Genomic DNA, 27,089 nt, shown 5'->3' on the forward strand with positions numbered 1-27,089 from the left:
AGGGACTTTACAGTTCACAGCATAATTCCACCCCGTGCCTCTGTAGCCTCTGTGTCCCCTCCCCCCACCCTGGGGACATTGCTGTGCAGGATTTACCCCTATGCACTGACATGAGCCTGGTCCCCATGGATGACAACTGGGTTACAGGGCACAGTTTTGTTCTGGGAGCTGTGCAGACTTAAAAAAAAAAAAAAATCTAGATGGGGCAAAATTCTTCCAGGGGTTTGGTGTTGATAGTGGTGGTCCAAAATCTGGGAGATTCCTGGGAGGGTTAGCTCCTTTGACAGTTGCCAAGTCTGGAGACATTCAGGGGGCCGACAGACAGAGGGCTTGGGACGGGCGGAGGTCGAAGTGAGGCTAGGGGAGAAGTGGATGCCCACCGGGACTGACCAAGGGCAAGACTAGTCAGACGATCCCGCCCAAGCTTCCCTGGCCTCTGTGCTTCCTGGCAACCAGAAAGGGGGATGGAGAGTCGGCCGATGGGACCCGGGCGAGAATAGCCCCGCTGAGGGGCGCTGAGCCGCGCGACCCCGCGAAGACCGGAGGTGCCGGCGCAAGAGCCAGAGCTGGGACTCCCTAGAGGCGGAATCTGCGGACCTCGGGACTGAGCCTGGCGGCGCGCCCTCTCCGGGAGCCTCGGGTCTGGGGTAGCCAGCGCGGGCGCGGGTGGAGGCTCAGGCGCGTCCCTGGAGGGAGGGAGCCAGGGGCGGCCAGCAGGTGGGGCCCCGGGGCCGAACTCCGCCCCCCCCGCGCCCTCCTCGTTGGTCCGCGGCCGCCCAGCACCGGCCCCTCTCCCGAGCCGGAGCGCGATTGGTGGCGGCGCCTGTCGCTCGGAGGGGGCCGGGCCGCTCTGCTCCGCCGCTCTCCCCGCCGCCGCCGCCGCCGCCGCCGCCGTCCTTCCAGCAGCGCCGGCCGGTCGGACCGCCAAGGCAACCCGCGCCTGGCGATGGGAAACGGCGCGGCCGCGGACCCAGGCTGTGGCAAAGTTTCCCAGACGCGCGTATCCGGGTGCGCGGCTGCGGGCCACCCGTGACCGCTTCCAGAAGGGCTCGGAGATTTTTAATTTGGAAAAAAAATCCACCTCATTTCCTTTGTCAAGCTCTCTCTCCGGGTGGCCAGCGGCGGGAGCTCCAAACTTGGGCACGGCGGCTCCACGGCGAGCAGCCCGGGCTGCGGAGGACCTCGGGACTCCTGGTGCTCAGGCGCCCAGCCTTCCAGGGCCGGCTGGGGGGTGTGCGCGCGAGGGAGTGCCGGCGCGCGGCTAGGAGGGTCCCCCGGGAGCTCTATATGGAGGAGGGAGCCCAGAATGGTGTGCACCAGGAAGACCAAAACTTTGGTGTCCACTTGCGTGATCCTGAGCGGCATGACCAACATCATATGTCTGCTCTACGTGGGCTGGGTCACCAACTACATCGCCAGCGTGTATGTGCGGGGTCAGGAGCCGGCGCCTGACAAGAAACTGGAGGAAGACAAAGGGGACACCCTGAAGATTATTGAACGGCTGGACCACCTGGAGAATGTCATCAAGCAGCATATCCAAGGTACCGGCGCCCCGGGAAACTTGGGCGGCTCACAAGGCCCAGGAGCGCCCAGCGCGGCCGGGGGTGCGCTGGGGCGGGTGCTCGTGGGGACAGCGGCCGCGGGATCCGAGGCCGCAGACGCTTCGGGGGCTGCGGGTGCGCTCTCGCCTGCGTGGGAGACCCTCGCTGTCCGCGGCGGTGCGCGCTTCTCCGGGGCACACGTGTGTGCGCGGGGCTCCACGCGCGGGTGTGTGCAGCTCACTGGCGGTGTGGGGGCGCGCTGCGCACGTGTCCAAATGTGCCTGAGACTCCGGGCAGGTTGCTCGCCGGCTCTCGGCATCACACAGAGGTCCGGCTCAGAGTGTGTGTAGATGAATGTTTGTGTGTGTGCAGGAGAGAGCGGGCGCGGACCGTGGAGCTCATTTGGCCCCTGTAAGGGCCCAGGGCCAGATGGCTCGCGCGGCCCCAGTCTTTGGCATTTAGAACCCACAGGCTTCGGGACAAGACGGGGCTGGGAAGATTGCGTAGACCCAGCCCCAGCCCTGCTGTGCGCGGTCCGGAAGGGGTTGGAAATGCAGGGGGAATCTCTGGCTGGGGGTGCGGTCCACCTATAGCGGTCCCCACCCCCACCACAGCCAACGGGTCCAAGACCCTCTCCAGGCCAGGTGTCCACTCGGGGAAGGAGCCTGGAGCTCTGTCCACGGCGGTGGCGCATCCGCCCGGGACCCAGAGAGCCCATCCTGGCCTGTGCCTTCCCGGCGGGCCCGGTGAAGGCCGTTCCCTCCCGTAGCTCCACTCCCAGGCCCAGGGAGCTGCTGGGGCGGAGCAGACAGACTCGCTTGGCTTGGGTCTGGAGTCTAAGGCTGCGCGAGGTGGTTGTGCTCCACCCAGACCAGGGCTGGAGCCAAGGGGAGGGTGAGGTACGGGACCTCTCCCGAGGAGACCCCGTCTGATGTGCTGTCAGAGGCAGGCAATGGAGAGCTCCCCGCACCGCGGGGCACTGGTGCTGGGTGTGCACTCACGCGCGCGTCTCACGCGTTCACACTTCTCTTTTCTTCACCTCCCCGCTTCCCCTGCTCTCTCCCAGGCGTGTGAGCTACTTAAAGGCAGGGAGTCTTGTTCAACTGGCAGGCCAGCCAGGCTCTGGGGCCACTACCCGGCAGACCTGGGCAAATATCTGGTTGAATGGAAACCTTTCTCCCCCAGGAGCACTCTCTTTCATTTACAACGTGGGTGTCTGGATCTGCTTTTGCCCCCGCTGCCCCTGCCAAGGTAGGGATAAGCTGCTGTGTTCACAGTTGGTATGTTTCCCCACATGTCCCAGAGAAGGTTCCGGTGAGGGCGGGAGAGATGCACTTATGGCTTGGGCTTTCTAACTGATGACTTTAAACCAAGCCCAGGGCTTGGGGGCACTTTTTAGCAAAGGAGACCCCTGGCAGCTTCTCCTTCATACCTGCCTCTGCCTCTCAAACTGGCACTGGACTGGGCAGACCAATTTCTCTATCTGATGGCTCCTGTTGCTGCAGTTTCTTACTTTTTCCATCCCATGGGTCCAGACCGACAATTAATCAGCAATAGAAGTACAGTGTTTGCCCCAGGGTGATTCAGAATGTTTCCAGGGAGACGCAAGGCCGTACCTTACTTTGATGTTTCCAGTTTGCCCACAGATTTTGAGAGATTTTCATTCACAGATTCTCTCTCTCTCTCTCTCTCTCTCTGTGTGTGTATGTGTATATATATATATATATATATATATATATATATATATGTGTGTGTGTGTGTGTGTGTGTGTGTGTGTGTATATATTCCTGGAAAAATGGTTCTCTTGTGCTTTCCAGTCTGCTCAGGGAGGAGGTGAGCCAGGTACTACTTTGGGAAGCAGTGAGGAGACATTGTTAACCCATGAGCTCATCACAGAGTAGCCCCTATCGTGTTGAATGTGGACCATGTCACATGATTTATAAGGCTCTACATGAAAGTGAGTACGGTGTTGAAGCTGAAAGGAGCCTTTGTGATTTTGTTCCCAGGAAACCTTATAACTGTGCATTGTTCTGAACTTTAAAAGATATACCTGAAAAAATTGGGAGAAATAGGAAGCAAAGACAGAACAGGGTTCTGAAGACATGGTTGGTCCAGTTCTCTTGTATATGTGCACTGACTGTGTTAGGACTCCTATGGATATTCAGAGATGCCCAGATTCTCAGGACAGAAAGGCAGAAGCCATAACCGGTAGACAAGTGGGGAAGGGTCAGTGACTTGGGGAAGACTAGACAGGAGGCAGGTAGAGGGCAGAGATTACTTGGTTGGCTGTGTTGCGATGCTGTAGTGATGACCGGTGACAGCTGTCCCAGTGGTGCTGGAGCCATCCAGAGATAGGATGCAGGGAAATAAGTAAACTTAGGAATTTAATGATTTAAGTAAGAGGTCTGCAAGTTTGGGACTGGCCAAGTGCAGCTCTCTGAAGGCAGAGGGTGGGAAAGGACAATCAGACTCTTGTAATTAGTGATGTGAACTGTTCTGTGTATTCACTGTCATTTCCTCAGCCTTTTGAGCAACGCAGTTTAGTCTGCTGAGCTGGGGGTGTGGGGAAGGGATAATGATAACTGAAAATCATATAGCACCCATTATGTGCCAGGTACCATTCTAAGTGCTTTCTGTATATGGACTAATTTAATCATCACAACCCTATGAGATGAGTAATAGTAACTCTATTTTACAGGTGGGGAGATTATATGATTTGTCTCGGGTCACATCACTGGTACGTGGCAGTTCGGGCATTGAAACTCAGCTTATGTGGCTTCTTCGGCGTCTGTGATCTTCACCACGTCCTATACTGTCTCCTTAGAGGGCCAGCAGAGCACAGGGGGAGCAGTGCTCCCCTGGAGTTACTTGATGATGGGAGTGGGTGTCAGAATGAGAGACCTTGGAGGATGGCCAAGGAATGTTGAAGTCCTAGCCTTCCCACTTCGAGACTCTTCCGTAGATAAACTCAGGAAGCTCTAGGTTTTGTTTTATCTCATGCTAAGAGGCAGAGGTTACATTCACTAAAGAAGTGTCCATGGAGTACCCAGGACAGTTCCCGGCACATCATACAGAGCAGGTGTTGGATGGATGAACGCTTGGGAGAGTAAGTACACAGTGTGGGTGCCCAGTGCACCAGCTAGTTGTTAATGAAAGCGTCTCCATTCTCGAAGGAATATGTTTTGCTTTGGAGCCTTACTCAGGCTCCTCTTTGCTTTGGAAGGAAAGTTGTCCCGGAAACTGCAAATGTCACAAAATGTTCAGCAGAATGTTCCCTAGGACTTGCAATTAGAAGAGGCTTTGGAGCATCACCCTAGAGGTCTGTTCTAGTCATGACTGAAAAGTTTATTTTCCTCTTGGGGGTTGCAGTGATATTTCATTTTAATTTGTTTTCTGATTGAATGATTTAATTAGATGGTGTTTGGGAATCTCTTGGGAATGTAAATTGCAGTTTTGAGAATTTTTTTTTAAACCAAATCTACGGTAAACGAGAGGGTGGATAGCTCCAGATTTCAAAAATAACACCTTGTTGGATTAGAGACACGAAACCCGTGTTAGTATAGGTTTGCTCTTCGGAGGAGAAGGATGGGTTGCTGGAGGTGGTGAGGTGGTTGAGGAAGAGGGTGTGCTGAAAGAGGCCTACGTGTCGGCGAGACTGACGGGGGACGGCAATGTTGGTGCGATTCTTATTTTGGAAGTCCAGTAGAACCTGAAACAGCTTTCTCCTTTTCTTGATTAGTACCTTTTTGAATCTGTAAAGAACGTCCCAATATTGAAGAAAATGCTTAAAGATGTATAAAATTGCCTCTAATGCATTCTACTCTGACCCAACTGTTTTGCATTTTGGAACATTCCCTTCGAACTTTGCCCATTTGCCTCCATATTTAAAAACAAGGGTGGAGTCATGGTTTGCCTGTAATTTTGTATTCTGCTTTTTTCCAGCTTGCTTCTTGTTACAAGCCTTTTGTTCCTGTTTGTTACATAGTTTATTGATTCAGTCTTTATTTATTGGAGACCTAATAAGTACCAGGTAGCACACGGGGGAGGTGATGTTGGATATAGGGGTGAATCAAGACACTCCTGGACCCTGTCGTGTAGATTTGTTTGTAAAGGACAACAGAATGCCTCTTATTCAATACAATCGGGGTTTAAGTTATTTAACCGAAAAACCTGGCAAAGAGGAGAATGAAACAAAATATTGCACACGTGTATTAAATATTTTATTTTCATATTGTTTTTGAATATGTTGTACATTCACTTGCCAACCTTTTGATGTTAAGGTCAAGGCTTTGTCTTTGGGCTGGGTGGGCCAGCTGCCTTTCTGATCATCAGCTTCCTTGCATAAACCACGCCCACAATGTCCTGCTTACAGAGACTGATTCCTAGTTCTGCTTTCTTTAAAATTCACTAAGAACTTAAAGATGCTTATGAAGCAATCTCCATGTTAGTAGCCTAAATCTTTATGACTTTTGTCTTGTCCTTTGCAGTGATTTTGCTCACTTGCAGTCGGACTGCTATGTAAGTGACTAGCTTTACAAAGTCTTTCCAAAGCAGTGAAATTAATTTTCTTTGAAACAACAACTCTCATTTTCTTAGCAGTCATATTCCATTGGTTTATAGAATATGTAATTAAATTATGCTGTTACAGTGACAAGTACCAAAAGTATAAATACATTTAGGTACAAACTCAGAGGACTGTTGGTACACATACAACTCAATTGTTAGCTGGAGATGTGAGTCTGGGTGCAGTAGGAGCAAAAAGCTGCCGCAGAAGAACAAAGGCATCTCGGGGCTTGTTTTCTAGAAGGGGGATTGAAGGTGTGCTTCCTCTGGAGAGGTAACTAAGTGGATGTTTTTTTTTTTTTTTTTAAAGATTTTATTTATTTATTTGAGAGAGAGACAGTGAGAGAGAGCATGAGTGAGGAGAAGGTCAGAGGGAGAAGCAGACTCCCCATGGAATTGGGAGCCTGATGCGGGACCTGATCCCGGGACTCTGGGATCACGACCCGAGCCGAAGGCAGTCATCCAACCAACTGAGCCACCCAGGCGTCCCAAGTGGATGGTTTTTAAAGAGAACTTGTACTATATTTTTAATGACTACCTAATATTCCACCAGCGATTATTGATTTAGCCACTTCCCCATTATTGAACATTGGCTTTTCTACTATAATTAATGCAGAAATAAACATCTTCACCTCGCTTTTTTCTTTTGAACTATTTTTAAGTATCTGTTTCTAGAAGTGGGATTACTACTGACTCAAAGAGTATGGACATTTTGATGAAAGATTATTTTCAAAATCTTTCCACGTGGCCACCAGCAAGGTATTACTGTACCAGTTTCACGGAGCCTGTCCAGCCTTGGGTGTTACCATTAAACTTATTCTGGGCAAATGTAATCACTGGCAAGTGTTCTTTTCATCGGTACTCCTTTGGTTACTGTACAATTAGTATCCTCCCCAACCCCTGCTGGGTTTTGCCATGTATTCGTGTCTTCTGCCAGTTTTTCTCTTGGGATATCAGTGTTTGTGTATTTTATATATGTGTTTTATTTATGTAGGTCACTAAATATATATATGTGCACATACAGATATATATATATAATATATGTGTATACTGCCTGTGTTCCATATTATATACATATTTTTTGCTTTACATAGATGACTTAGGGCAGTGTTTTTCACACTCTGGCCCCAGGAGCCCCAGGCTTCTAGAAGGTTGGATCTGGGACCTGAGAAATAAAAGGGTCAAGTGAAGTCTCCTGGACCCCTCCTGCACCCACCCTCTCCCCTCCTTACGGCTAGTGTATCTCCTCCTTCATCTGTCTTTATATTTGATATTCTATAAAATGTTTTTTTAAAAGGCTCTGCTTCTTTTCTAAAAAAAGGTTGAAAATCACTGTTTTGGGAAAAAAAGAAAGATCAGACTGTTACATTTTTGTGAGGGATGATGGTAGCATGAAGAATTCAAGAGAGTAAACAAATCTAAAAGGAAATTGAATTCCTGGGTAGTGTTCTTATAATATCTATTTACCCTTCTGAATACCATGATTAATAATGTATTACATTATATGACTAATTTCCAAGTCCATTATCTTACTTCACGGAGTCAAGATCATCCCAACAATGGGAGAAATGGATTATTAACTGCTTTTTGTTTCCTAAACGTTTGTTAGGCATATTATGTGCATATTAATGTGCATTAGGTCAGTAAAAACAGGTTGCTCACTGTGATTACAAAACATACGTGGTCCCTAAAATTCAGAAAATGTCCTAGATCTGGGTGTTGGGAGCTAATTTTTTTTTTGTCCCCTGTAGCTTTTGGATGTCACCGAGAATTGGGTGGTGTCCTTCTCATCTGATCCCTGGCTTGGCAGGATTTTAAAGAGGAGAATACGATGTTTGCTGAATGCTTGGAGTTTATTTGAGGAAAGGGTGTCATTTAAACAGTAAAGCTATTTGTCCTTTGGAATGAACTGTGGCATGTGAAATTATATTAGTAACAGTGATTGATATTTTGAGAGAGTGCAAAAGCAGGATTTAGAAGTTGAGTTCAATTACTTTTATTAATAGCCCCAGACCACATCTTTGTGGAGTAGGAAAACCTTGCCAAAGAATACAACTTTTTCCCATGGCCAAAGACTTTTCGTTTTTATCCAAAAGTGTAGGCTGTAAAGTAAATGCATTCCACATTCTTTCCCACTCACTTGACATAAATTGTTATTTGCCCTTGATAAGTAGGTTGATGTAGAATCTCAAGGAGAATTCGGAATGAAATGTTGTTGAGCCACAGTCTGGTTCTCTGGTTTGTGAAGGCCTTGTAGGTCAGCTTTGGTCACTTGAGTTAGGCGGGTCTGTGTTTCTCCAAAGGTATTCATGGGATTCAGAGCCATGTACAAGGTTGCTGGACCATCTTCATTACCATCCTGTAGAAGTTCACTTCACTTAATTTGGACAGCTGAATGGGCTATTGCCTGGATTGGGGGGCTGGGGGTCTCTTTCAGATCTTTGTCCTTTTTCATTGCTTGGGTTCTGTCCAAGAGTCTGGGACAGATGGCTGCCCCATGGAGAAGCATATAGGAAGGCAGTCTAGCTGGAGGTGATGTCACACAGAAGGTTCTTTGGGGAAGCACCAGGCTGAATGCATGATGAATGTAGCCAGAAGGGAGCAAGATGGGATTTTGGGAGAAAGAGGATTATGCGTGAAAACCGAGGGGGAGAAGTCTATAAATGTGACATGGGCAACTGCAGGAGAGAGCAAGGGATGGGGTGGGTTAGGTCTGCTCCTTATGATCCAGATGAAATGAATGCTGGCCTTGCATGTCTCTCTAGGGCCAAAGGTTTTTGAACTAGGTGGTGATTGGATTATTCCATGGGGCCTACGATCATCAACTTATCAAATCTCGCTCTGCCTTTGGGGTCAGGGTCAGCTCCACTCCACACTGCAGTGTGCGAGCACAGAAGTGCTTGTTGTTTTCCCTTTTCTCACACGCATGCCTCCACATGCAGGGTGCACGCCCCAGGGCGGGGCGAGGATGAAGCATGTCCCCACATGAGGCATTCGTTCGCACTCTGTCCCTTTCTCTCCCACTCCACAAAGCATATTAGTATGCAAGACAGCGTGATAACCTTGAAATCCTTTCAACGTATTAGTTAAACCTAATCAGTCATATGTTTTGGAACTTAAACTATTGTTAATAACAAATTACCGCACAACTGTTCTGATATAAAATTTGTCCTGGTAGTGATTGGAAACGACTGCTCTTCTGGAATCTTATGTGTGGGTCTGTGTACTTTTTATGGACCCAGCTGAGTGCAGCCAGCTGGAGCTTGAAGCAAGACGATTCCTGATTATGTGCACAGTAATGCTTTGGTAGTTTTTTTCTGGCTACACGATTAGGGATTCAACTGTATTTGCTAGGACATATCATCCCAGTGGGTATGAGGTTTGAATGTAGCTCTTTCACTGTCCAACGTTCAATGTTAGTTTTGTGAAGATTTGCTTTTGGGAACTTTTCTGAAAGCCCTAAGTGTCCAGCCCCAATGAGACTGTGACAGGTTTCCTGTATGATGTCACTGCTGAAACGGCATTAGAACCAACAGACAATGGTCTTCTGGGCTACATTTTGTTACTACTTCCCTTCAAGAGTTCCCAAAAGTACCATGTTTGGGAAGATCCAGAGAAGTGGCAGCAACACCACGCTCCTTGGTATGGATGAGAGCAATGAAAAATGACGCCTGAAGAAGAGACTTAGAGCCAACTCTTTGGAATGAATGGCTTCACTCCACCATGGTCCAGAGTTTAAGACAGAGGTAGAGCACCCTGTTCAAGATTGTTGGGTATTGCATTTCAAGCAGCAGTGGTGACTTGTTTGCCTTACCCGTCCATCTCTGTCCCCTAGGAGAGGCCATTAAAGGCCATTGAGATCCCAGAGGAATGGGGACATAATTCCGGGATCTGGATAGGACATGATCTGAAACCTGGGCTAATAAATGTCATGCTAATGGCATCTGGGACTCAGGATGACAGTCCCAAAATTGCTTGAGCCAATGAATATAAGAGTAAGAAAGCTAAGAAAGGAATTGAAGCTCCAGAAGTGACAAATGAGAATCTTAGCCAAATCCTTGGTTTATTTTAAGAGCAACAAGCACACAAAGTATTGAAGATTGATTGTATCAGGAGGCACAGAGGAAGAGTACTCCTGTGTGTCAGGCACTGGGCTAGATGCTAGCCATACCTTTTTTTTTTTTTTCTTTTACATGATTGCTTTTTATCTCCACAACATGGACAGAGAGTTTCAGAGGTAAGAACGTTGATGCATGGAGACTTAGAGACATAGAGTTTGCCCAAGGTCACAAAGCTAATAATGGCGGAGACAAGAAGGGAAACTTTGCCTAGTATATATATCCTCTACAGAAGAAAAAAAAAAGGTGAAAATTACACAGAGAGGACCAGGAGATCATTCTACTGAAGACTGTGTTCAGGTGTGAGCTCAGAGGCCTCATCAGGTCAAGTGGGAGACTGGTGGGGGGGCGGGAGCCAGGCAGGCAGGTGACTTGGTTTGTCATTGTGTAGGTGAGTGCAGTCGGGTTCCAGAGGCCATGGAGGGCCCTTTCTCTTGGATCAATGTGGATCTGCTAAGATCATAGTAAGCCCCCAGGAATTGTCCAGTGAGAGAAGCAGAGCGTGCTATCTGCAGGCTAGAGCTCGTTCCAGTTCCCCTTGGGATTCGGGAGCACTTACCGTGTGCTAGGTGCTGTGCTGTGTGCTTTCCCATTCACTGGCATGGTCATGTGTCTTCTCATTCCATTTTCCCAGGATTTTCCATGTGTTAAAACTGTAATTCCTGGGTCCAGGGAGGCGCCTCCAGCCTGGGCAAACCCAGACGGTTGGTCATCCTTATCTTCTCACACTAGTAAATTATGTTCAATGGCAATTCTTTGCATCAAGACAAAAACAGCCCTTCTGATTGCACTCTATCTGGGTCTTCTGCTTTCTGCTCTTGAACGTTGACTTTGTCCAAGTGTTGTAAAGAGGACACTTAGGGTCCCGGCAGCCCCTGCCCCATTCCTTCTGCCCACACAGGCTGCTTCCTCTCTCCTTTATTATTCCTCCTGCCTCGGCACTCTGTTTTTTAGCTGTCTGAGCCTCTCAGGATTTGGAAAGGAAAAAACGATTGCTGTAAAGGAAAGCTCTAATAAAGTGGTTTGGGCACAAAACATCAGCAGCTGTTTATTTGCCCAAAGCAGTAGGAGTCTGTATTAATAACCTTGTGAGTTATATGCTGGGAAGTTAAAAGTAAGCAAAAATCTTACTTGAGACCCACAAATGTGACTTTATTCCTTTATTGAACTAATCTCTCTTCCTGTTTATGCTGGTGACATTTTCTATTATCCATGTGGAAGATCCTTCTTGATATTCTGCTACAGATTTATTTAGCTCTGCCTTGGTTAGGGTCCCAGAGTAGAGGGGTTTTCTAGTTTCTTTTTATTGTAGTTATGATCCTTGGTGTTTATGTGGTTTCTGCCTCAAAGGATCTCGACAAACGGGGCAGGGTTTGTCTAACTAATCATCATAATATTTCCCTGATGAGACAGAAGGGGCCACGGAGGAATGGGAGGGACTTTACACCTGCCTCTCAGTTCAAGGGCTTGGAAAAGCGAGTCTTTTAACTTTTGTGGTTTCTTTCACATCTAAATCTCAGCTTAATAATAAATAAATCCTCTGATTTGCTTTATTTTCTAAATGACTGTTTGGAGGAAAGTATACCATGTTGGGATTATGAGGCAGACCCTTCAAGTCTGTAATTGGGCCAGGCTTTAAAAAAAATATTTTACTAGACTGTGGAGATTTATGTTAGCAGGAAAATCCAGTGGAAAGTGGATAAAAAGACTTTTATTAGTGATTCAAAAATTGGAAAAAGGAACCAGTGAGGAAGAAGTAGGCCTGCATTTATCTGGAGAAGAGCTGGGAAGAGGAAGAGAATTAATGTTTGTTGAGCATCTATTAGGTGCTAAATGCATTGCTCATGTTACCTCATATTAACCTTGTAAGCAACCTTGTGCGATACTGTTACCCGCCCTGTTCTGCAGAAGAGGAAATTAAAGCTCAGCGACTATAGTTCACTGTCCAAGATCATGCAGTTACTACGAGATAAAACCCTATTTTCTCTGTGAAGCCCCCTTTGTAAGGGGCCAGCGATCCTCTAGTTTTCCTGCTCCAGCGATCCTGATGGAGGGGAAACAGGCTTATCTCTTACTTTCAGCAGAAAGGTTGCAGATGAGATTGGAAGGATTCCTGAGAGAAGCAAGGCCATGAGATGGGTTACCAAGCGACTATTTCGCTAGTATCCTTCCCAGGAGACACAGAAGGATGCCTGTGCCAGGAGCTGTCTGCGACGGAGAGCTTAGGAAAGCTGAGAGAGGCTCTGTGCATGGCTCCAGAAGCCATCGGTATAGCTTTCTTCAGGAGGGGACTTAGTGTGAGTAAGACCAAGTCCTCCAGTCACTCAGACCTAAGGGTTTTGAGGCTCCTCCAGGCTCAGGGCATGGAGTCAGGTTGGGGACCATGGAAGGGACTGGCGCATACAAAAGAAATAGCAGACATGTTCAGGTTTGTCAGAAACTTCCCATTTAATGGAAGAAATGGGATATTCAGGTAATATATATGCAATGATGGGCCCCTAGCTCTGTGGGCAGATATAAGAGGTGGACACCACCACTGGAAATGTTTAATGGGCCCTGGTGGGGTGGTGGGTGTGGGCGTGAGATGGTTGGGAGAAACTGCAGACCTGCTTCCATGTTTCTGTTTTTCCCCAGTGTGGCTGGGAATTTGACAGGGACCTGGGATGTACTCCTACTTTCTATTGGTCACATACTCAGAACCTTCTGTTCCTTCATCCAGCCAGCACTTATTGAGCACCTAGTGAGGATATTTCAGTGGAACAAAGACAAAAATATGAAGAGTCCCAGTTAAACAAGATGGTCTGGAGCTCTCCTATCAGGAAAGACTTGGAGAAATTTAGGTGTGAACTCTGTCTGGGGGAGAGCTTTCTAGGTGGAGGGAATGGCCAGTGCAAAAGTCCTGGGGTAGCAGTGTGCTTGGTGTGTTAGAGGAACAGTAAGGTAGCTAGTGTGGCCAGAGCAGAGTGATTATGGGAGAAAGGGTGGGGGATGAAGCCAGAGAGGGGCTGGTTGAGAAGCAGGTTGTGCAGGCCTTAGAGGCCACTGTGAGAAGATTGGGGATCCCTTGGCCAGGGTGAGCCAAGGAACCCAGCTTTGAAAGGCATCAATCCAGACTGTTTTGTGGCTATTTCCTGAGTACTTCTCATGGGCTTGACTCTGTGCCAGGCATGTCGGGAGACGACAAAATATACAGGTCATGGTTCTTTCCTTTAAGAAGTTCATAATCAAGCCAGGAAGACAATGCAAGAAGAGTGCATTGTCAGAACAGACATCCTCGAGGAATTGGGACTTATGACACATCCTGGAAGAATGAGGAGGATTTAGAGGAGTGGAGTAGGGAAGATTTGGAGAGAGTAAGCTCAGGTATAAGTAAAACCAACAGTTGCCTGAGCCTCTCATCTAGTGTGGGAAAAAGTGCAGGCAGTCAGTGGCTGGAATCAGCACTGCCCTTTACCCAAGGTTGGGTGACCTTGGGCAAGCCTCTTCACTGTCTTGTGCCTCAGTTTCCCCAGCTATAGAAATGACAGCCGTTACTCCTTTAACACTGTGGGATTGTTGTGGTGATGAAACGAGATGCCGGGCAGGAAAGCGCCCCCATCCTGCCTGTGTCCAGGGTAGGAATGGAGGGGCAGGAAGCACATTTTTTTCCTTCAGGCTCCTTCCCTTCCCTCTGTCCTTCATTTCCACTATCTTTCCTTCTTGGACTTCACATAGAAAATACAACCAGGAATATATTCTCTGCTCGAAACACCTAGAAGAGCAGATCTGAGGCCCGTTTCAGGGCCATTAGACATGATGTGCGTGCTAAGGCTTTCCCAGTTCTATCCAGCCCAAGAAGGTCAGAAGCGAGCTTAGAGGGGAGCCCAAACTAATGCTAATGCACAAGTGTCTCAGTCTGACTCACCTCCTGCTCTGAAATTCTAAGCCTGCCAGCCTGGGGACCTGCCCCTGTTTGTAGAGAAAGATTTGCTTTGTAAAACGCAATCGGCATGGCAGTGGGCAGCAGACCATGTCAGGAATGTGCTGTGCTTATAGGAAGCTTGGCTGGTGGGAGAATGATGCAAGGTGCCCTGTTACCTGGCCAGAGTCTCATGTCCCCAGTGATGGATGGGTGGGGAAGGACTCTCCCCAGTGGCGGAAGGAGAGTCTCCTGGAGGAGAGACTTGGGTTGTCTTCTGTTTCTACCTCCTGACAGGATTTGGAGCCGCAGCAGCCTATCTTCCTGCCAGGGTGAATTTGATTTAACTCAAAGCAACGTGACTTATAATTTCAATTGCAGGCAGGAAGGTGTGATTTAAGACAATTGTCAAGAAGACTCAATTTAATCTTTTCTTTCTTCCCCTTCTACAAAATGTGCATTTTGTGGGATGGTATAATTTTAATATACATTCTTTACAACCCAGACATAGATGTAGTTTCACATTGGGAAGATACACTCTACATCTTTTTTTTCTTTCAGTACTTATCTATTTAAAGTTCTCGTGAAAAAGATTCCTTTGTAGTGACAGCAGAAAATGGAGAGATGGTTTTGCTTTCTTACTAGAGAGGATTGTGGAAAATCACTGTGAAACCTCCTGGGCAGTTGCTGTTTCTCGATGAGCAGGGCTTATTTTGGTCACTTCCTAGACAGATAATTATGTTAACAAAACAAGGAAAATCATTATTTTATTTACCTAAAACTGTACAATGGTGAATTTTAAATGTTTTTCAACAACAGCGATTTTTTTTTCTTTTTTTCTATTTTTTTTAGCAAAACAGGCATAGGTATCTTCGAGTTTGTAGTTACTTTGGAAGTACAGAAAGTTGACTTGAGTTTTGTAAATTGAAAATTAAATGTCTTATTTCACCCTGGTCCATATTAGAAATGTACAGTATTGTTGTGCAACTCAATGCAGTCCTTCCCTCTTGCCTCATATATTAGCAAAGAAAGATGAGCTTTCTAATGTTGTATCTTAATTGTGAAAGGTCTAGTCTGGTAAAGATCTAGAAGGATCTTTACTTAGAATTGGAGCATGCTAGAGCCTGGGAGTAACATCAGTAACCACACCCTCAGCCTGTTAGCTGAGGGATCCAAGGCCGGGTGCAACGTGGTGATAGCCCTGGCAGTTTTCCCCTGGGACCTGGGGACTTTGGGGTAGGGATCTAGAGGTCTGACTCAAGTCTAGAAAGCTTCCCTCTACATCCTCTTACTTCCTTCAACCTCAGAAGAAACTTCTGTGCTGGGGAAGTAAGTCCTTGGTTAAATATTCTCAGATGAAGCTGGATGCTACAAGGGATGGGTAGATTTCCTTAGCTGGGGTTCGTGGGGAGCCCTTAGTTCTCTTTCTCTGGCCCATCTGGGTCCCTGGGGCTTGCACTCGACTGCCTAGGGTCATCTTCAGAATTGAGGACATAGCTGTTAGCAGGACCTGACTTCGGTGCCGAGCAGTGCGTGCCGGCTCCTGGAGACGCAGCTTCTATGTTGGAACAGGCTTCTTCCCAGCTTTGCAGATCCCAGCAGCGGTGCCCATGAAAGAGGAGCAGAGATTTTACACCGAGGAGATGAAATGAGAGAAAACTGACATTTATCGGGCACCGAGTAGGTGTTTGGCACAGTTTAGTTCACTTCATTTTATATAAGCCTGAAAATAGGCCCAGGAGATCGTTAGCCCCACTTTCTAGATGAAAAAGTTGTACTGTATTGTAACTATTAATCCGCTTTTCCCATTACACTGTGGGTTCCTTGAGGGTGGAGACAGGGTCCTAATTTTTCCGTTCTCCTGTTTGATCCAGTGGCAGCCGTGTCATTGGGGCTAAGCAGGAATTTGTTGAGTGACTGAATGGATAAATAATCAAGCCTTCCTAAAATCACTTACTTAGTAAGAACATTCATAACCAGGTGTCTGGCTTCAAAGCTGTCTGGAAGGGAGGCCAGGAGACTGAAGACCTGATTCTCATCCCTCCAAGCTTGGGGGAGGCTTGCACGAGGTGGTCTCAGGCTGTGTCCTCCTTCTGGGTCAGGGACAGGAAAACACGCATTTCTGGGGTCTCTTTCAAGGCACCTCATAGCACACACTGCTGTCGCAAGCTTTAATCAAAGGGAAGCAGCAGCTCAGTGGAGAAAATGTGTGTGTGTATGTGTGTGTGTGTGTGTGTGTGTGTGTGTATAGAATGTGCTTTCCTGCACTGAGATCCCCCAGGAATCAGCTGGTGAGAGGAGCTTGAAGCCTTCAGGGGACCCTTGATATCTTTATTTTAATAAAGCTGTCACTTGTGGTCACTTTCAAATGAAAGCAATCTTGTGGGTGTAGAAGGGGAAAAATAAACCTGCACCAAAAGCAGAGAATAATGCCAGAAAAGATGCAGCTGAACAGGGAGGCTCTGCTTCAAAAAGAAGGACAGAGTTGATGGTACCCAGAGAGTCACCGGGAAGGAGAAAGCATAGCTGAATTTCCAGAGAAGGATCGAGAGTTCCTCAGGGCCCCAGGAACTAAAGGGAAAGGTGGTCTTTGGCTTCTCAGCCCATGCGGCCCTGCCTTAGCCTCCTGTCTGCACTGGGGCCTCTGAGAACCCCAGAATGGATCCCATTACCGGGAGGTGTCTTTAGGGTGGCAGTGATAAGTTGGGATCATCTCTTCCTTCACTCAGGAGGGAGGTAGCAAGAACTGTCTGCTGAGAGGAGGGAGGATTCTTAGGGCTGCTGTGAACTCAGGAGAGGGTTTTTTTCCTTACCTGCTTCGTTGAAATTCCTTGGGCATCAAGGGCTGAAGATGGCATGGGAGTGGGGTGAGAAATTGGAAAGGCTGAACCCTCTTGGTTCTCTGATGGCCCCCTGGGGAATCACCCACTCAGGGGTGTTGGTTTGGGTTTGGATCTGCACGCCCTTCACGGTAGCCCAGTATGGCTTCTACAACCCGCTCCCGTCAGCAGGCCCAGGAAATGGACCCAGGAAGAAGGTTCTCCGACTCGCCCCGGCAGCCCATTAACAAGAGCCTCAGATTACTGTGATTTTTCTTTTCCTATTATTCCCTGATATTTTCAATTTGAAAAGAATCATTTAAACAGTAGGGTAGAAGAGGGCATAGTAGACATAGGGGAAAAATTGAAAATGTCATTTAAAAATGACTATTTCATTCTTTTTCACCTCAGCAGACAGATGGCCGCCTCACCTTTTGCCTACGGCCAGGAGCAATAGCCTGACGGGTCAGCCGAGGAGAGCAGTGATTTTATTTTTCTTTTCATTTCAAACAGATTGTGTAGCCCTTGGGGTGTGGGGGACCGGTGGAATGAAACTCTGGGCCGGGAAACTAATTATGCCTCCCTGCATGGCTGAGCTAGTTAATACCAAATTGTCATTGAGGCTGATTCTTCCCTGGGGCAGAAAAGCTTCCCAAATTCCTTATCTCTTTCTCTTTGCCATGGGAGTGGAGGCCTTTTGGTTTTTTGTCAGTTTGAGAGAACAGGAGCACAATTCAGGAAGCTTCTGGAAGCTCTGAAATGGGGCTCTGGGTTCTGGTTCCAAACATGCCCTTCTGCTACACAGCGGCCTCTCCTCCGCCAGCTCAGATGAGGTTTTGAGTGTAGAGTCAGATAAATTGGGCTCCAGTTTGGGTGCTGCCACTCCCTGGGGTGATGTTGCCTGAGGTTGCCCAGAGTATCTGGGATTGTAAGCATATCGCTTGTCCTCCCTCTCCCTCCCCACTCCTCCCAACGTGGGCTTAATGATGGCTCATCGGACCAGTATGCTTGCCTCCCTTTGCTTTGCCAATCCTGAAACTGAGAGCCAGCCAGGTGCATGGTATGGTCAGCATGGTGTCACCAGTGGAAACCACACAAGATGCAGAGAGTCAGAAATTCAGTAATGCCTTTAAATGGATTTTTAACTTATTAAACAAACCATTTGACAAATAGTCACACATATAGGAGTAAGACATATTTATTCAATCTACAGATAATAAACACATTACGTTTAATTCTGACCCCAGTACGTTCTATCCCTTTCCCCAATCTGGAGTCTGGGGCCTCATAGTCTGTGCAGTCCCCAGACAGCCAGGTGTCTCAAATAGTGGCTCCAATAAACTCTGAGTCTTTTTAAGGACAGAAAAAGGATTTTAAATATTGGATAGTGGCATTTAAAAATATAGCCTTTGTGTCAACATGAAGATCATGAATATTCAGTTTGTACACAATCTTGAGCAATTAGACAGATGCATATTTCCAGGGAGGGTGTGTTATCCTGATGGCTGAGGGGATTGGGGCTGTCTATCATTTCAAAACCAGATTTCCCTGGTGACTTCCGAGTCTCATTTTAAGAACATTTGGGAATGAAGTCTCGGAGACAGCCCTATTAACTCCCCCAACTTTGCCAGGCTGTGTTCCCTTTGCCTACATCCATAGACCTAGGCTTTACCTGAGAAATTCCCAAGTGGCCCAGGAGCGAAAACCCCCTAGATTCTGAATGTGATGACTGATTTAGAGCTAAAACAAAGCAGCCCATTTCCAGCCTTGGAGGATGGGTTTGACGTGGCAACACTTAGCCTTGGCTGCTGGTGTTTTTTTGTTTAGGGCCCTGTCTCTCCATGTTAAATTCCTATTAGAATTAATTGATAGTCTTTGGAGAAGCACCAAACACAAATCAAGCTAGTTGATGGGACGACACAGCTTAGAACTGTCGCCTTTAAAAGAAGACCTTGTATCAGCCAGGATTCCCTTATGACTTTTTAGGAGAACCAGAGTTTTAGCTGCTATACATTTCCAGGTTTTCTGGGGCAACCCGCTTTCAAATATTCTGATCTGTTGTCTCCAGAAACCATCTAAATGAATTGTAAATTCTAGTATTTCCAACATTTACTGCCCATATTGACTCTCATACCTGGAAGCAGTACAAAGCCCTTGCCAGAGCACATGTCCCTTATTTTTAATTTAGAAAATATGGCCACAGTGAAGTAAACACAGTACTGGTAAATGGAGCCAGCTGTTCCCTACATGATTCTTTTTTTCAGTGCAAATCACATGGGGTTAGGGGACGCACCTCAGGGATGGCAGTATGAGGAGCTCTGTGGATCCTTTCCCTAGTGATATAAACATAGCCGGTGAAAATTATTTTAAAAACCCCAACCACTTAAAGTCTCTGGAAATTGTTCTCTATGCATACATGCAATGGAGAAAGTTATTCAGGAAAATCTACCCAATCTCAGTAAGAACAGCAACATTGTGGCTTTCGAGACATGACCTGCTCCCTCTTTGAACCCCGGCTCAGAGACAGAGCTGTTCTCTGGGCAGATGTGGACAAGAACATAGGGCTTTCTCTTCTTCCTAGCTCCTACTCTAGGGCTATGGTTTGTCCTCAGGAAGGGCAGGCCACTGCATTTCTCATCTCTCCCAAATCCGAGTTGCAGAAGCTTTATTCCATGCAAGCATGGCTGGGAAGCCTGGAGCTGCTTTCTGCTACCCACGGCCCTCTTACAGGGTGGAAGCTCTATCTGAGGCCAAGAATACCGGGTCCTAATCACCACCAGCCCAGCTTACACATCAGGTGAAATTGCCATGCCAGGAGAGCCCTTCCAAAACAGTGGCTACCATCCCTACCCAGCACCCCATCCATAGAGCAGGCCTGTCACTGAGAGAATCAGGCTGCTATCTCCCCCCCCCCCGCCACACACCCCATCCAGCTCTAGAGCGGTGGTCCAGAGATTCTGCCTAGGTGGGGAGGCAGGCTGTAAGAACAGAGTTCTGTAGCTCTCCCTAAAGGAACTGACTTTATTTGGAACAGAGTGTGAGAAATTTCAAGCTTGAAAGCAATTGATGAACATTCAAGAGGAGGCTGGTAGCTCTGTAATAGCAACAAGAGATACAGTGGGCCAACTGGACCTACTAGAAGTTTACAGGGAGAACCAGAGAAAGAGACAACCGAAAAGAACCCTCCCAGGATTAAAACAAGCCACAGAGATTGGCTTCCAAGGCAACCCCTACAAAGGAACCTGAATTTGAGTGGATCAGACTGTGGAGCAATTTATACCCAAGGGTCCTGTTGGAAACAGTAGAGCAACTGGGTAGCAATTGGTGAAGGCTGACAGCTGGGTGTGATTCCAATAGGGCAGTCCAGCCAGAAGCTTAACAGGGAGATAAGTGAAAGGACAGTAACAGAAACAAACAAACCAAAATGCCCTGCTACACTACTGTCATCCCAGGGGCCTGGATGGGGGAGTAAGGAACATTATACATGTGACCAGAGCTACACCCTCCAAGGGTTGACGTTAGAGGCTGTGCACTTGGTGGGTAAAGGATTTCACTGAACCAGTCCATCTAAGTCAAGAAACATAAGCAAATAACACCCACAAGTCCTGAGTGGAGGGTGGGAGTGGGGGAGTGATCATAACCAGAATGGCTAAAATAAATTATGTAAAATGTCTGGTTTCCACAAATACTTAAGAGACATCTAAGACGGAGGAATGTAGAGAAAAAGAGCAGATAACAGAAATTGTCTTTAAGGGGACCTGGATGTTGGGCTTACCAGACAGACTTCAAAAGTAGTTATTGTTCAAAGAACTAAAGGAAACTTTGATGAAAGAATAGAGGAAAGGATGATGACAATATCATATCAATAGGGAATATCAATAAAGAGATATAAACTAAAAAAAGAATAAAGTTGAAATTCTGGACCTGAAAAGTAAAAAAAAAAAAAAAAAAAAAAGAAAAGAAAAATTCACTAGGGACATTTAAAATTAGATTTCAGTTGACAGAAGAAAGTATCAGCAAATTTAAAGACAGATCAACAGAGATTATGAAATCTGAAGACAAGGGAGGAAAAATGAATGAAGAAAAATGAGCTGAGCCTTAGAGAGATGTAGGACACCATGAAGTATACCAATGGCATGTCTAATAAGAGACAAAGAGAAAACCTTGAAAAGAACAGAACAGAACAAAACTAACTACAAAACTACCTACAAGAAAACTCCAATAAGATTAACAGTTGATTCCTCCTCAGAAACAATGGAGGCTAAAGATATTATATAGAGTGAAAGTATCCTTCAAAAATGAAGGCAAAACAAAGACATTTCCTGATAAATAAAACTGAGAAAATTTGTTGCTATCAGGTCTACCTTATAAGAAAGGGCATTCTTCAGGCTGAATGCAAGTGACATCAGACAGTATTCAAAGTTACACACAAAAAATAAAGTATACCAGTAAATGTAATTTTATAAGCAATTTTAAAAGTATAATTCCATATTTCTCATTTCTTCTCTTAACAGATTTAAAAAGGAACTGCATAAAGCAATATATATTGTATAACTGTACCGCTGGGCATATAACATATAGAAATGTAATATATTTGACAATAATAGCACAAAAGCACAAAAATGAAGAGGAGGCACTAAAGCTATATAAAGAGTAAAAATTCTATATTTCATTAGAAATAAGTTAATAGACTTGGATAGATTAGCCAGCCACTAAGAAAATAATCCAAGAAATGTAGTTAAAAATCATTAAAGAAGTTAAAATATTGTATAAGAAAATATTCACTTAATTCACGAGAAAGCAGTAAGGAGGAATAGAAGAAAAAAAAAGATGACACATATAGAAAAAAAAAGTAAAATTGCAGTTGTAAATCCAGCTATATCAACAATAATATTAAATGTGAATGGATTAAACTATCCAATCCAAATGCAGAGATTGTCAGACTGGATGAAAACATAGATGCCAATACATACTGTCTATAGGAGACATACTTTTGATTCATATACAAATCGTTTGAAAGGGAAAAGATGTAAAAGAGAAAACCATAAGAAAGTTGGTGTCGCTACATTAATATCAGACAACATAAACTTTAAAACAGAATGTATTTTTCTACAGATAAACAGGGATATTTTATAATGACAAAAAGATCAATCCATTGAGATTATATTAGAAATTATAAACACTTAGTCACTTAAGAGCAGAACCCCAAAATATATGAAGCAAAAATAGAAACAATTGGAAGGAGAAATAGACAATTCAACAATAATAGTTGGAGACAATACCTCCTTTAAATAATGAATAGAACAATTAGGCAGAAGTGTAAGGTATCAATGAAATCTCCACTCACCAAAATTAGAATTAATCTCTTAAGCACATGTGGAACCTTCTCCATAATGGACCTGTGGTAGGCCATAAAATAAACCTTGATAAATTTATAAGGATTGAACTCATACAAGTATATTCTCTGACCACATGGAATGAAATGAGGAATCAATAAGAGAAGGAAGTCTCAGGAATTCACAGGTACGTGGAAATTAAAAGACGTGCTCCTAAAAATTGGGTCAAAGAAGAAATCAAAGGGGAACTTAGAAGCTATAGCTCCTACCTCATTCCATATACAAAAATTAGCTCAAAGTGATCATAGGCCTGATTATAAGAGCTAAGATTAGAATGTTCTTAGATGAATACAGTCATAAATATTTGTGATCTTGGGTTGGGCAAAGGCTCCTTAAATATGACCTCAAAAGCACAAATGACAAAAAAAAAAATAGATAAATTGAGCTTCATCAAAATTAAAAGTTTTCATGGATCAATGGATACTTTTTTTAAGTGAATGAAATGATAAACCACAGAATTGGAGAAAATACTTGGAAATTATGTATCTATTAAGTGGAATATATAAAAACTATAATCCACTAATGAAAGTGATAAATAACCCAAGAAAAAATAGGCGAAGTGTCTGAATAGACATTCCTCTAAACAATATATACAAATGTTCAATAAGCACATGAAAAGATGTTCAACATCATTAGATATTCAGGAAATGCAAATCAAAAGCACAATGAGATGGGACTTCACACCCGCTAGGATGGCTTTTTTTCTTTTTAAGATTTATTTATTTATTCTAGAGAGCAGGGAGAGGGGCAAAGAGAGAAGGAGAGAGAGAGGAAAAAAAACCAAGCAGACTTCCTTCTGTGCACAGAATCCGACATGGGGCTCAGTCCTATGACCCTGAGATCATGACCTGAACTGAAACCAAGAGTCAGACGCTCAACTGACTGAATCACCCAGGTGCCCAGCTAGAATGGGTTGAAATAAAAAAGACAAATAATACTGAGTTTCAGTAAAAATGAAGAAAAATTGGAATTCTCATAAATTGCTGGTGGCAAATGGTGCAATCACTTTGGAAACAGTTTGGGAAATTCCTCAAAATTTTAAACATAGAGTCACCATGTCGCCCAGTAATTTCAGTCCTAGGAATATACCCAAGGTAATTGAAAACACATCCACACAGAAACTTGTACATGAAAGTTTACAGAAGTATTATTCATAATGGGCAAGAAATGGAAACAACCCAAATGTCCATTAAATGATGGATGGATAGACAAAATGGTATATATATGTAATGGAATATTATTCAGGAATAAAAGGGAATGAAGTACTGATACCTACTATAGCATGAACCTTGAAAATGTTGTGCTAAGTGAAAGAAGCCAGATGCAAAAGACTACTTACTGCGTCAATGGATTTATATGAATAGTTAAATCTGTAGAGACAGAAAGTTTGTTAGTGTTTCTTTAGGGTTGGGTGTGGGAGTGAGGATGGGAATGAAAAGTCATTGCTAATGGGTATGAGGCTTCCTTTGGGAGTGATGAAAATGTTCTAAGATTAGATTGTAGTGATGGATGCACAGAGCTCTGTGAATACACTAAAAACCATTGAATTTTACCCTTTAAGTAGGCCAGTGGAATGGTATGAGAATTATATATCAATAGAACTATTTAAAAATTCCATGGGGTTATTAATTTTAAGAACTGACTTAAGCTAGTGGTTTTCCAACTTTGGTGGATAGAAGAGAGCCTTTCTACATTCAAGACATTTCTGGAATGAGGTCTCTCTGGAAGGGAACTACAGATACCAATGTACTGTGGCCATCTGGACTTTATAGCACTGTGCTTTCTCCTCTCATTCCATATAGACACAGAGTCTTGTGCAGAATAACATCTACTTTCAATTCCAAAAAGATATATTTACTAAGTTTGTCTCCTAGCAAAACAGAGAGGAGCTGAGAAGCAATAAAAAAATCCTTCATTTAAAATTCTACCACTCCCCATAGTACAAACATGAGGACCAGATCTTTGAAAAGCCACAAGCAGCACAGGGAAACAATGTTCCAATGATTGTATCCATAGAACCTGAGAGTGCAATTGGGTAAGCCTGGAAATTTTTAGATGGTAAAATCACTTATAGTAGCCTCTGGAGATTGTAGGAAAAACATCAGGTATGGGTTTAGATACATAAATTTCTCAATGGTATTTTGAGATGTGGCATGCAGAGAAAAGAAAACAAAATCTCTTGTATACCTTACAATTCTTGTGTTAGCATCTGTCTGTTTCCCGAGAGAAAAGGTCAAGCTTTATGGTGCCTTTCAGAAATTTGGAAAACTGAGGAAGGGATTGGGGATGGACCTTTCATGTCTTAGATATTTTAGACTCATGGACAAAGCTGGAAGGATCCCTTGAGACCCTCTAGTCCAGGGAGTGCAGACTCAAATGCCAGACTGGTGACTTAAATGGCTCATAAGGGCTTGTTATAATAGAACATGGAACATCTGGGACTACAGAAAGGGAATATTGCCTAGATGGGGCTGCAGTGGACAGGTTGTAAAGAAAGGTTGTGTTATACCTGTTCTGATCTGACTCCTGACATTTTATTTACAAGAAAGGTGCCCAGAAGCCTTGAGAAGGAAATGACTTGTTTAGTTCAGAGTACTCTGTCTTCTCTTTATACCTTAGAACTATATTAAACTATTTCCAAATGGGTCCCACACTCCCTTAGAAATCAGCTTCTGTCCTACTCTGGGCATTTCAGAATTGGGACTCCCATAAAATTGTGAGTTTATCTCTGGGCTCTCTATTCTGTTCCATTGATCTATGTGCCTGTTTTTGTTTTTTTATTTGTTTGTTTGTTTGTTTTTGTGTGTGTGTGTGTGTGTGTGCTGGTACCATACTGTTTTGATTACTACAGTTTTGTAGTACACCCTGAAATCTGGGATTGTGATGACTTTAGTTATGTTCTTCTTTTTCAAGATTGCTTTTTCTTTTTTTTTTTTTTTTTTTTTTTTTTTAAGATTTTATTTATTTATTTGACAGATAGAGATCACAAGTAGAGAGAGAGGCAGGCAGAGAGAGAGAGAGAGAGAGGAGGAGGAAGCAGGCTCCCCGCCAAGCAGAGAGCCCGATGCGGGACTCGATCCCAGGACCCCGAGATCATGACCCGAGCTGAAGGCAGCAGCTTAAACCACTGAGCCACCCAGGCGCCCCTCAAGATTGCTTTTTCTACTTGGGGCCTTTTGTAGTTCCATACAAATTTTAGGATTATTTGTTCTAGTTCTGTGAAAAATGCTGTTGATATTTTTACAAAGATTGCTCTAAATCTGTAGATTGCCTTAGGTAATATAAACATACAAAGGAGGCAAAAATACATAATGGGAAAAAGACAGTCTCTTCAACAAATGGTGTTTGGAAAACTGAACATTACATGTAAAAGAATGAAACTGGACCGCTTTCTTATACTGTATGCAAAAGTAAACTCAAAATTGAGCAAAGACCTAAATGTGAGACCTAAAACCATAAAAGTCCTACAAGAAAACATAGGCAGTAATCTCTCTGACATCAGCCATAGAAACTTTTTTCTAGATATGTCTCCTTTGGCAAGGGAAACAAAAGCAAAAATAAACTATTAGGAGTACACCAAGATAAAAACTTCTACACAATAAAGGAAACCATCAACAAAACAAAAGGGTAACCTACCAAATGGGAGAAGGAAGATATGTGCAAATGATATATATTTGATATATATGTGATATCCAAAATATATGAAGAACTTACACAACTCAACACCAAAAAACCAAATCCAATTAAAATGGGTAGAAGACATGAATAGACATTTTTCCAAAAAAGACATCCAGATGGCCAACAGACACATGAAAAGATGCTCAGTATCACTCATCATCAGGGAAATGCAAATCCCAAACACAATGAACTATCACCTCATACCTGTCAGAATGACTAAAATAATAATAATAATAATATAAAGGTGTACATGGGAAGATGGAGAGGAGAAGGGAGTTGGGGGAAATTGGAGGGAGAGACGAACCATGAGAGACTATGGACTCTAAAAACGATCTGAGGGTTTTGAAGGGGATGGGCATGGGAGGTTGGGTGAGCCTGGTGGTGGGTATTATGGAGGGCACGTATTGCATGGAATACTGGGTGTGGTACGTAAACAATGAATTCTGTTACACTGAAAAGAAATTTAAAAAATAAAAATTCAAAAAGTAAAAATAATAATAATAATAAAAATAATAATAATAAAACAAGTGTGGGTGATGATATAGAGAGAAAGGAACCCTTGTGCAGGGGGGAATGCAAGCTGGCACAGCCACTCTGGAAAATAGTATGGAAGGTCCTCAAAAAATTAAAAATAGAATTATATATGATCCGTTACTTGGTATTTGCCCAAAGAAAATGAAAACATTTTTTCATGTGTCTGATAGCCATTTGTATGTCTTCGTTGGAGAAGTGTCTGTTCATATCTTCTGCCCATTTTTTTTTAAAGATTTTATTTATTTATTTGACACACAGAGAGAGATCACAAGTAGGCCGAGAGGCAGGCAGAGAGAGAGGAGGAAGCAGGCTTCCTGCTGAGCAGAGAGCCCGATGCGGGGCTCGATCCCAGGACCCCGAGATCATGACCTGAGCCGAAGGCAGCGGCTTAACCCACTGAGCCACCCAGGCGCCCCCCATTTTTTGATATGATGATCTGTTTTGTGTGTGTTGAGTTTGAGAAGTTCTTTATAGATCTTTATAGAACCTTTTGTCTGTACTGGCATTTGCAAATATCTTCTCCCATTCCGTGGGTTGCCTTT

General features: G+C 44.6%; 1 protein-coding gene across 1 annotated transcript in view; it reads left to right on the top strand.

Moving 5' to 3' along the window:
• Positions 1 to 894: 894 nt before the first annotated feature.
• Positions 895 to 27,089, top strand: part of GALNT18 (polypeptide N-acetylgalactosaminyltransferase 18) — a 343,154-nt gene continuing 316,959 nt past the window's right edge. The window contains exon 1 of the mRNA XM_046017675.1: positions 895 to 1,541. Within this exon, the coding sequence (XP_045873631.1) occupies positions 1,307 to 1,541 (235 nt within the window). The 5' untranslated portion in view covers positions 895 to 1,306. The remainder of the gene's footprint in view (positions 1,542 to 27,089) is intronic.

The sequence above is a fragment of the Meles meles genome, chromosome 8 (genome assembly GCF_922984935.1).
Source record: "Meles meles chromosome 8, mMelMel3.1 paternal haplotype, whole genome shotgun sequence".
NCBI classification, from domain to species: domain Eukaryota; kingdom Metazoa; phylum Chordata; class Mammalia; order Carnivora; family Mustelidae; genus Meles; species Meles meles.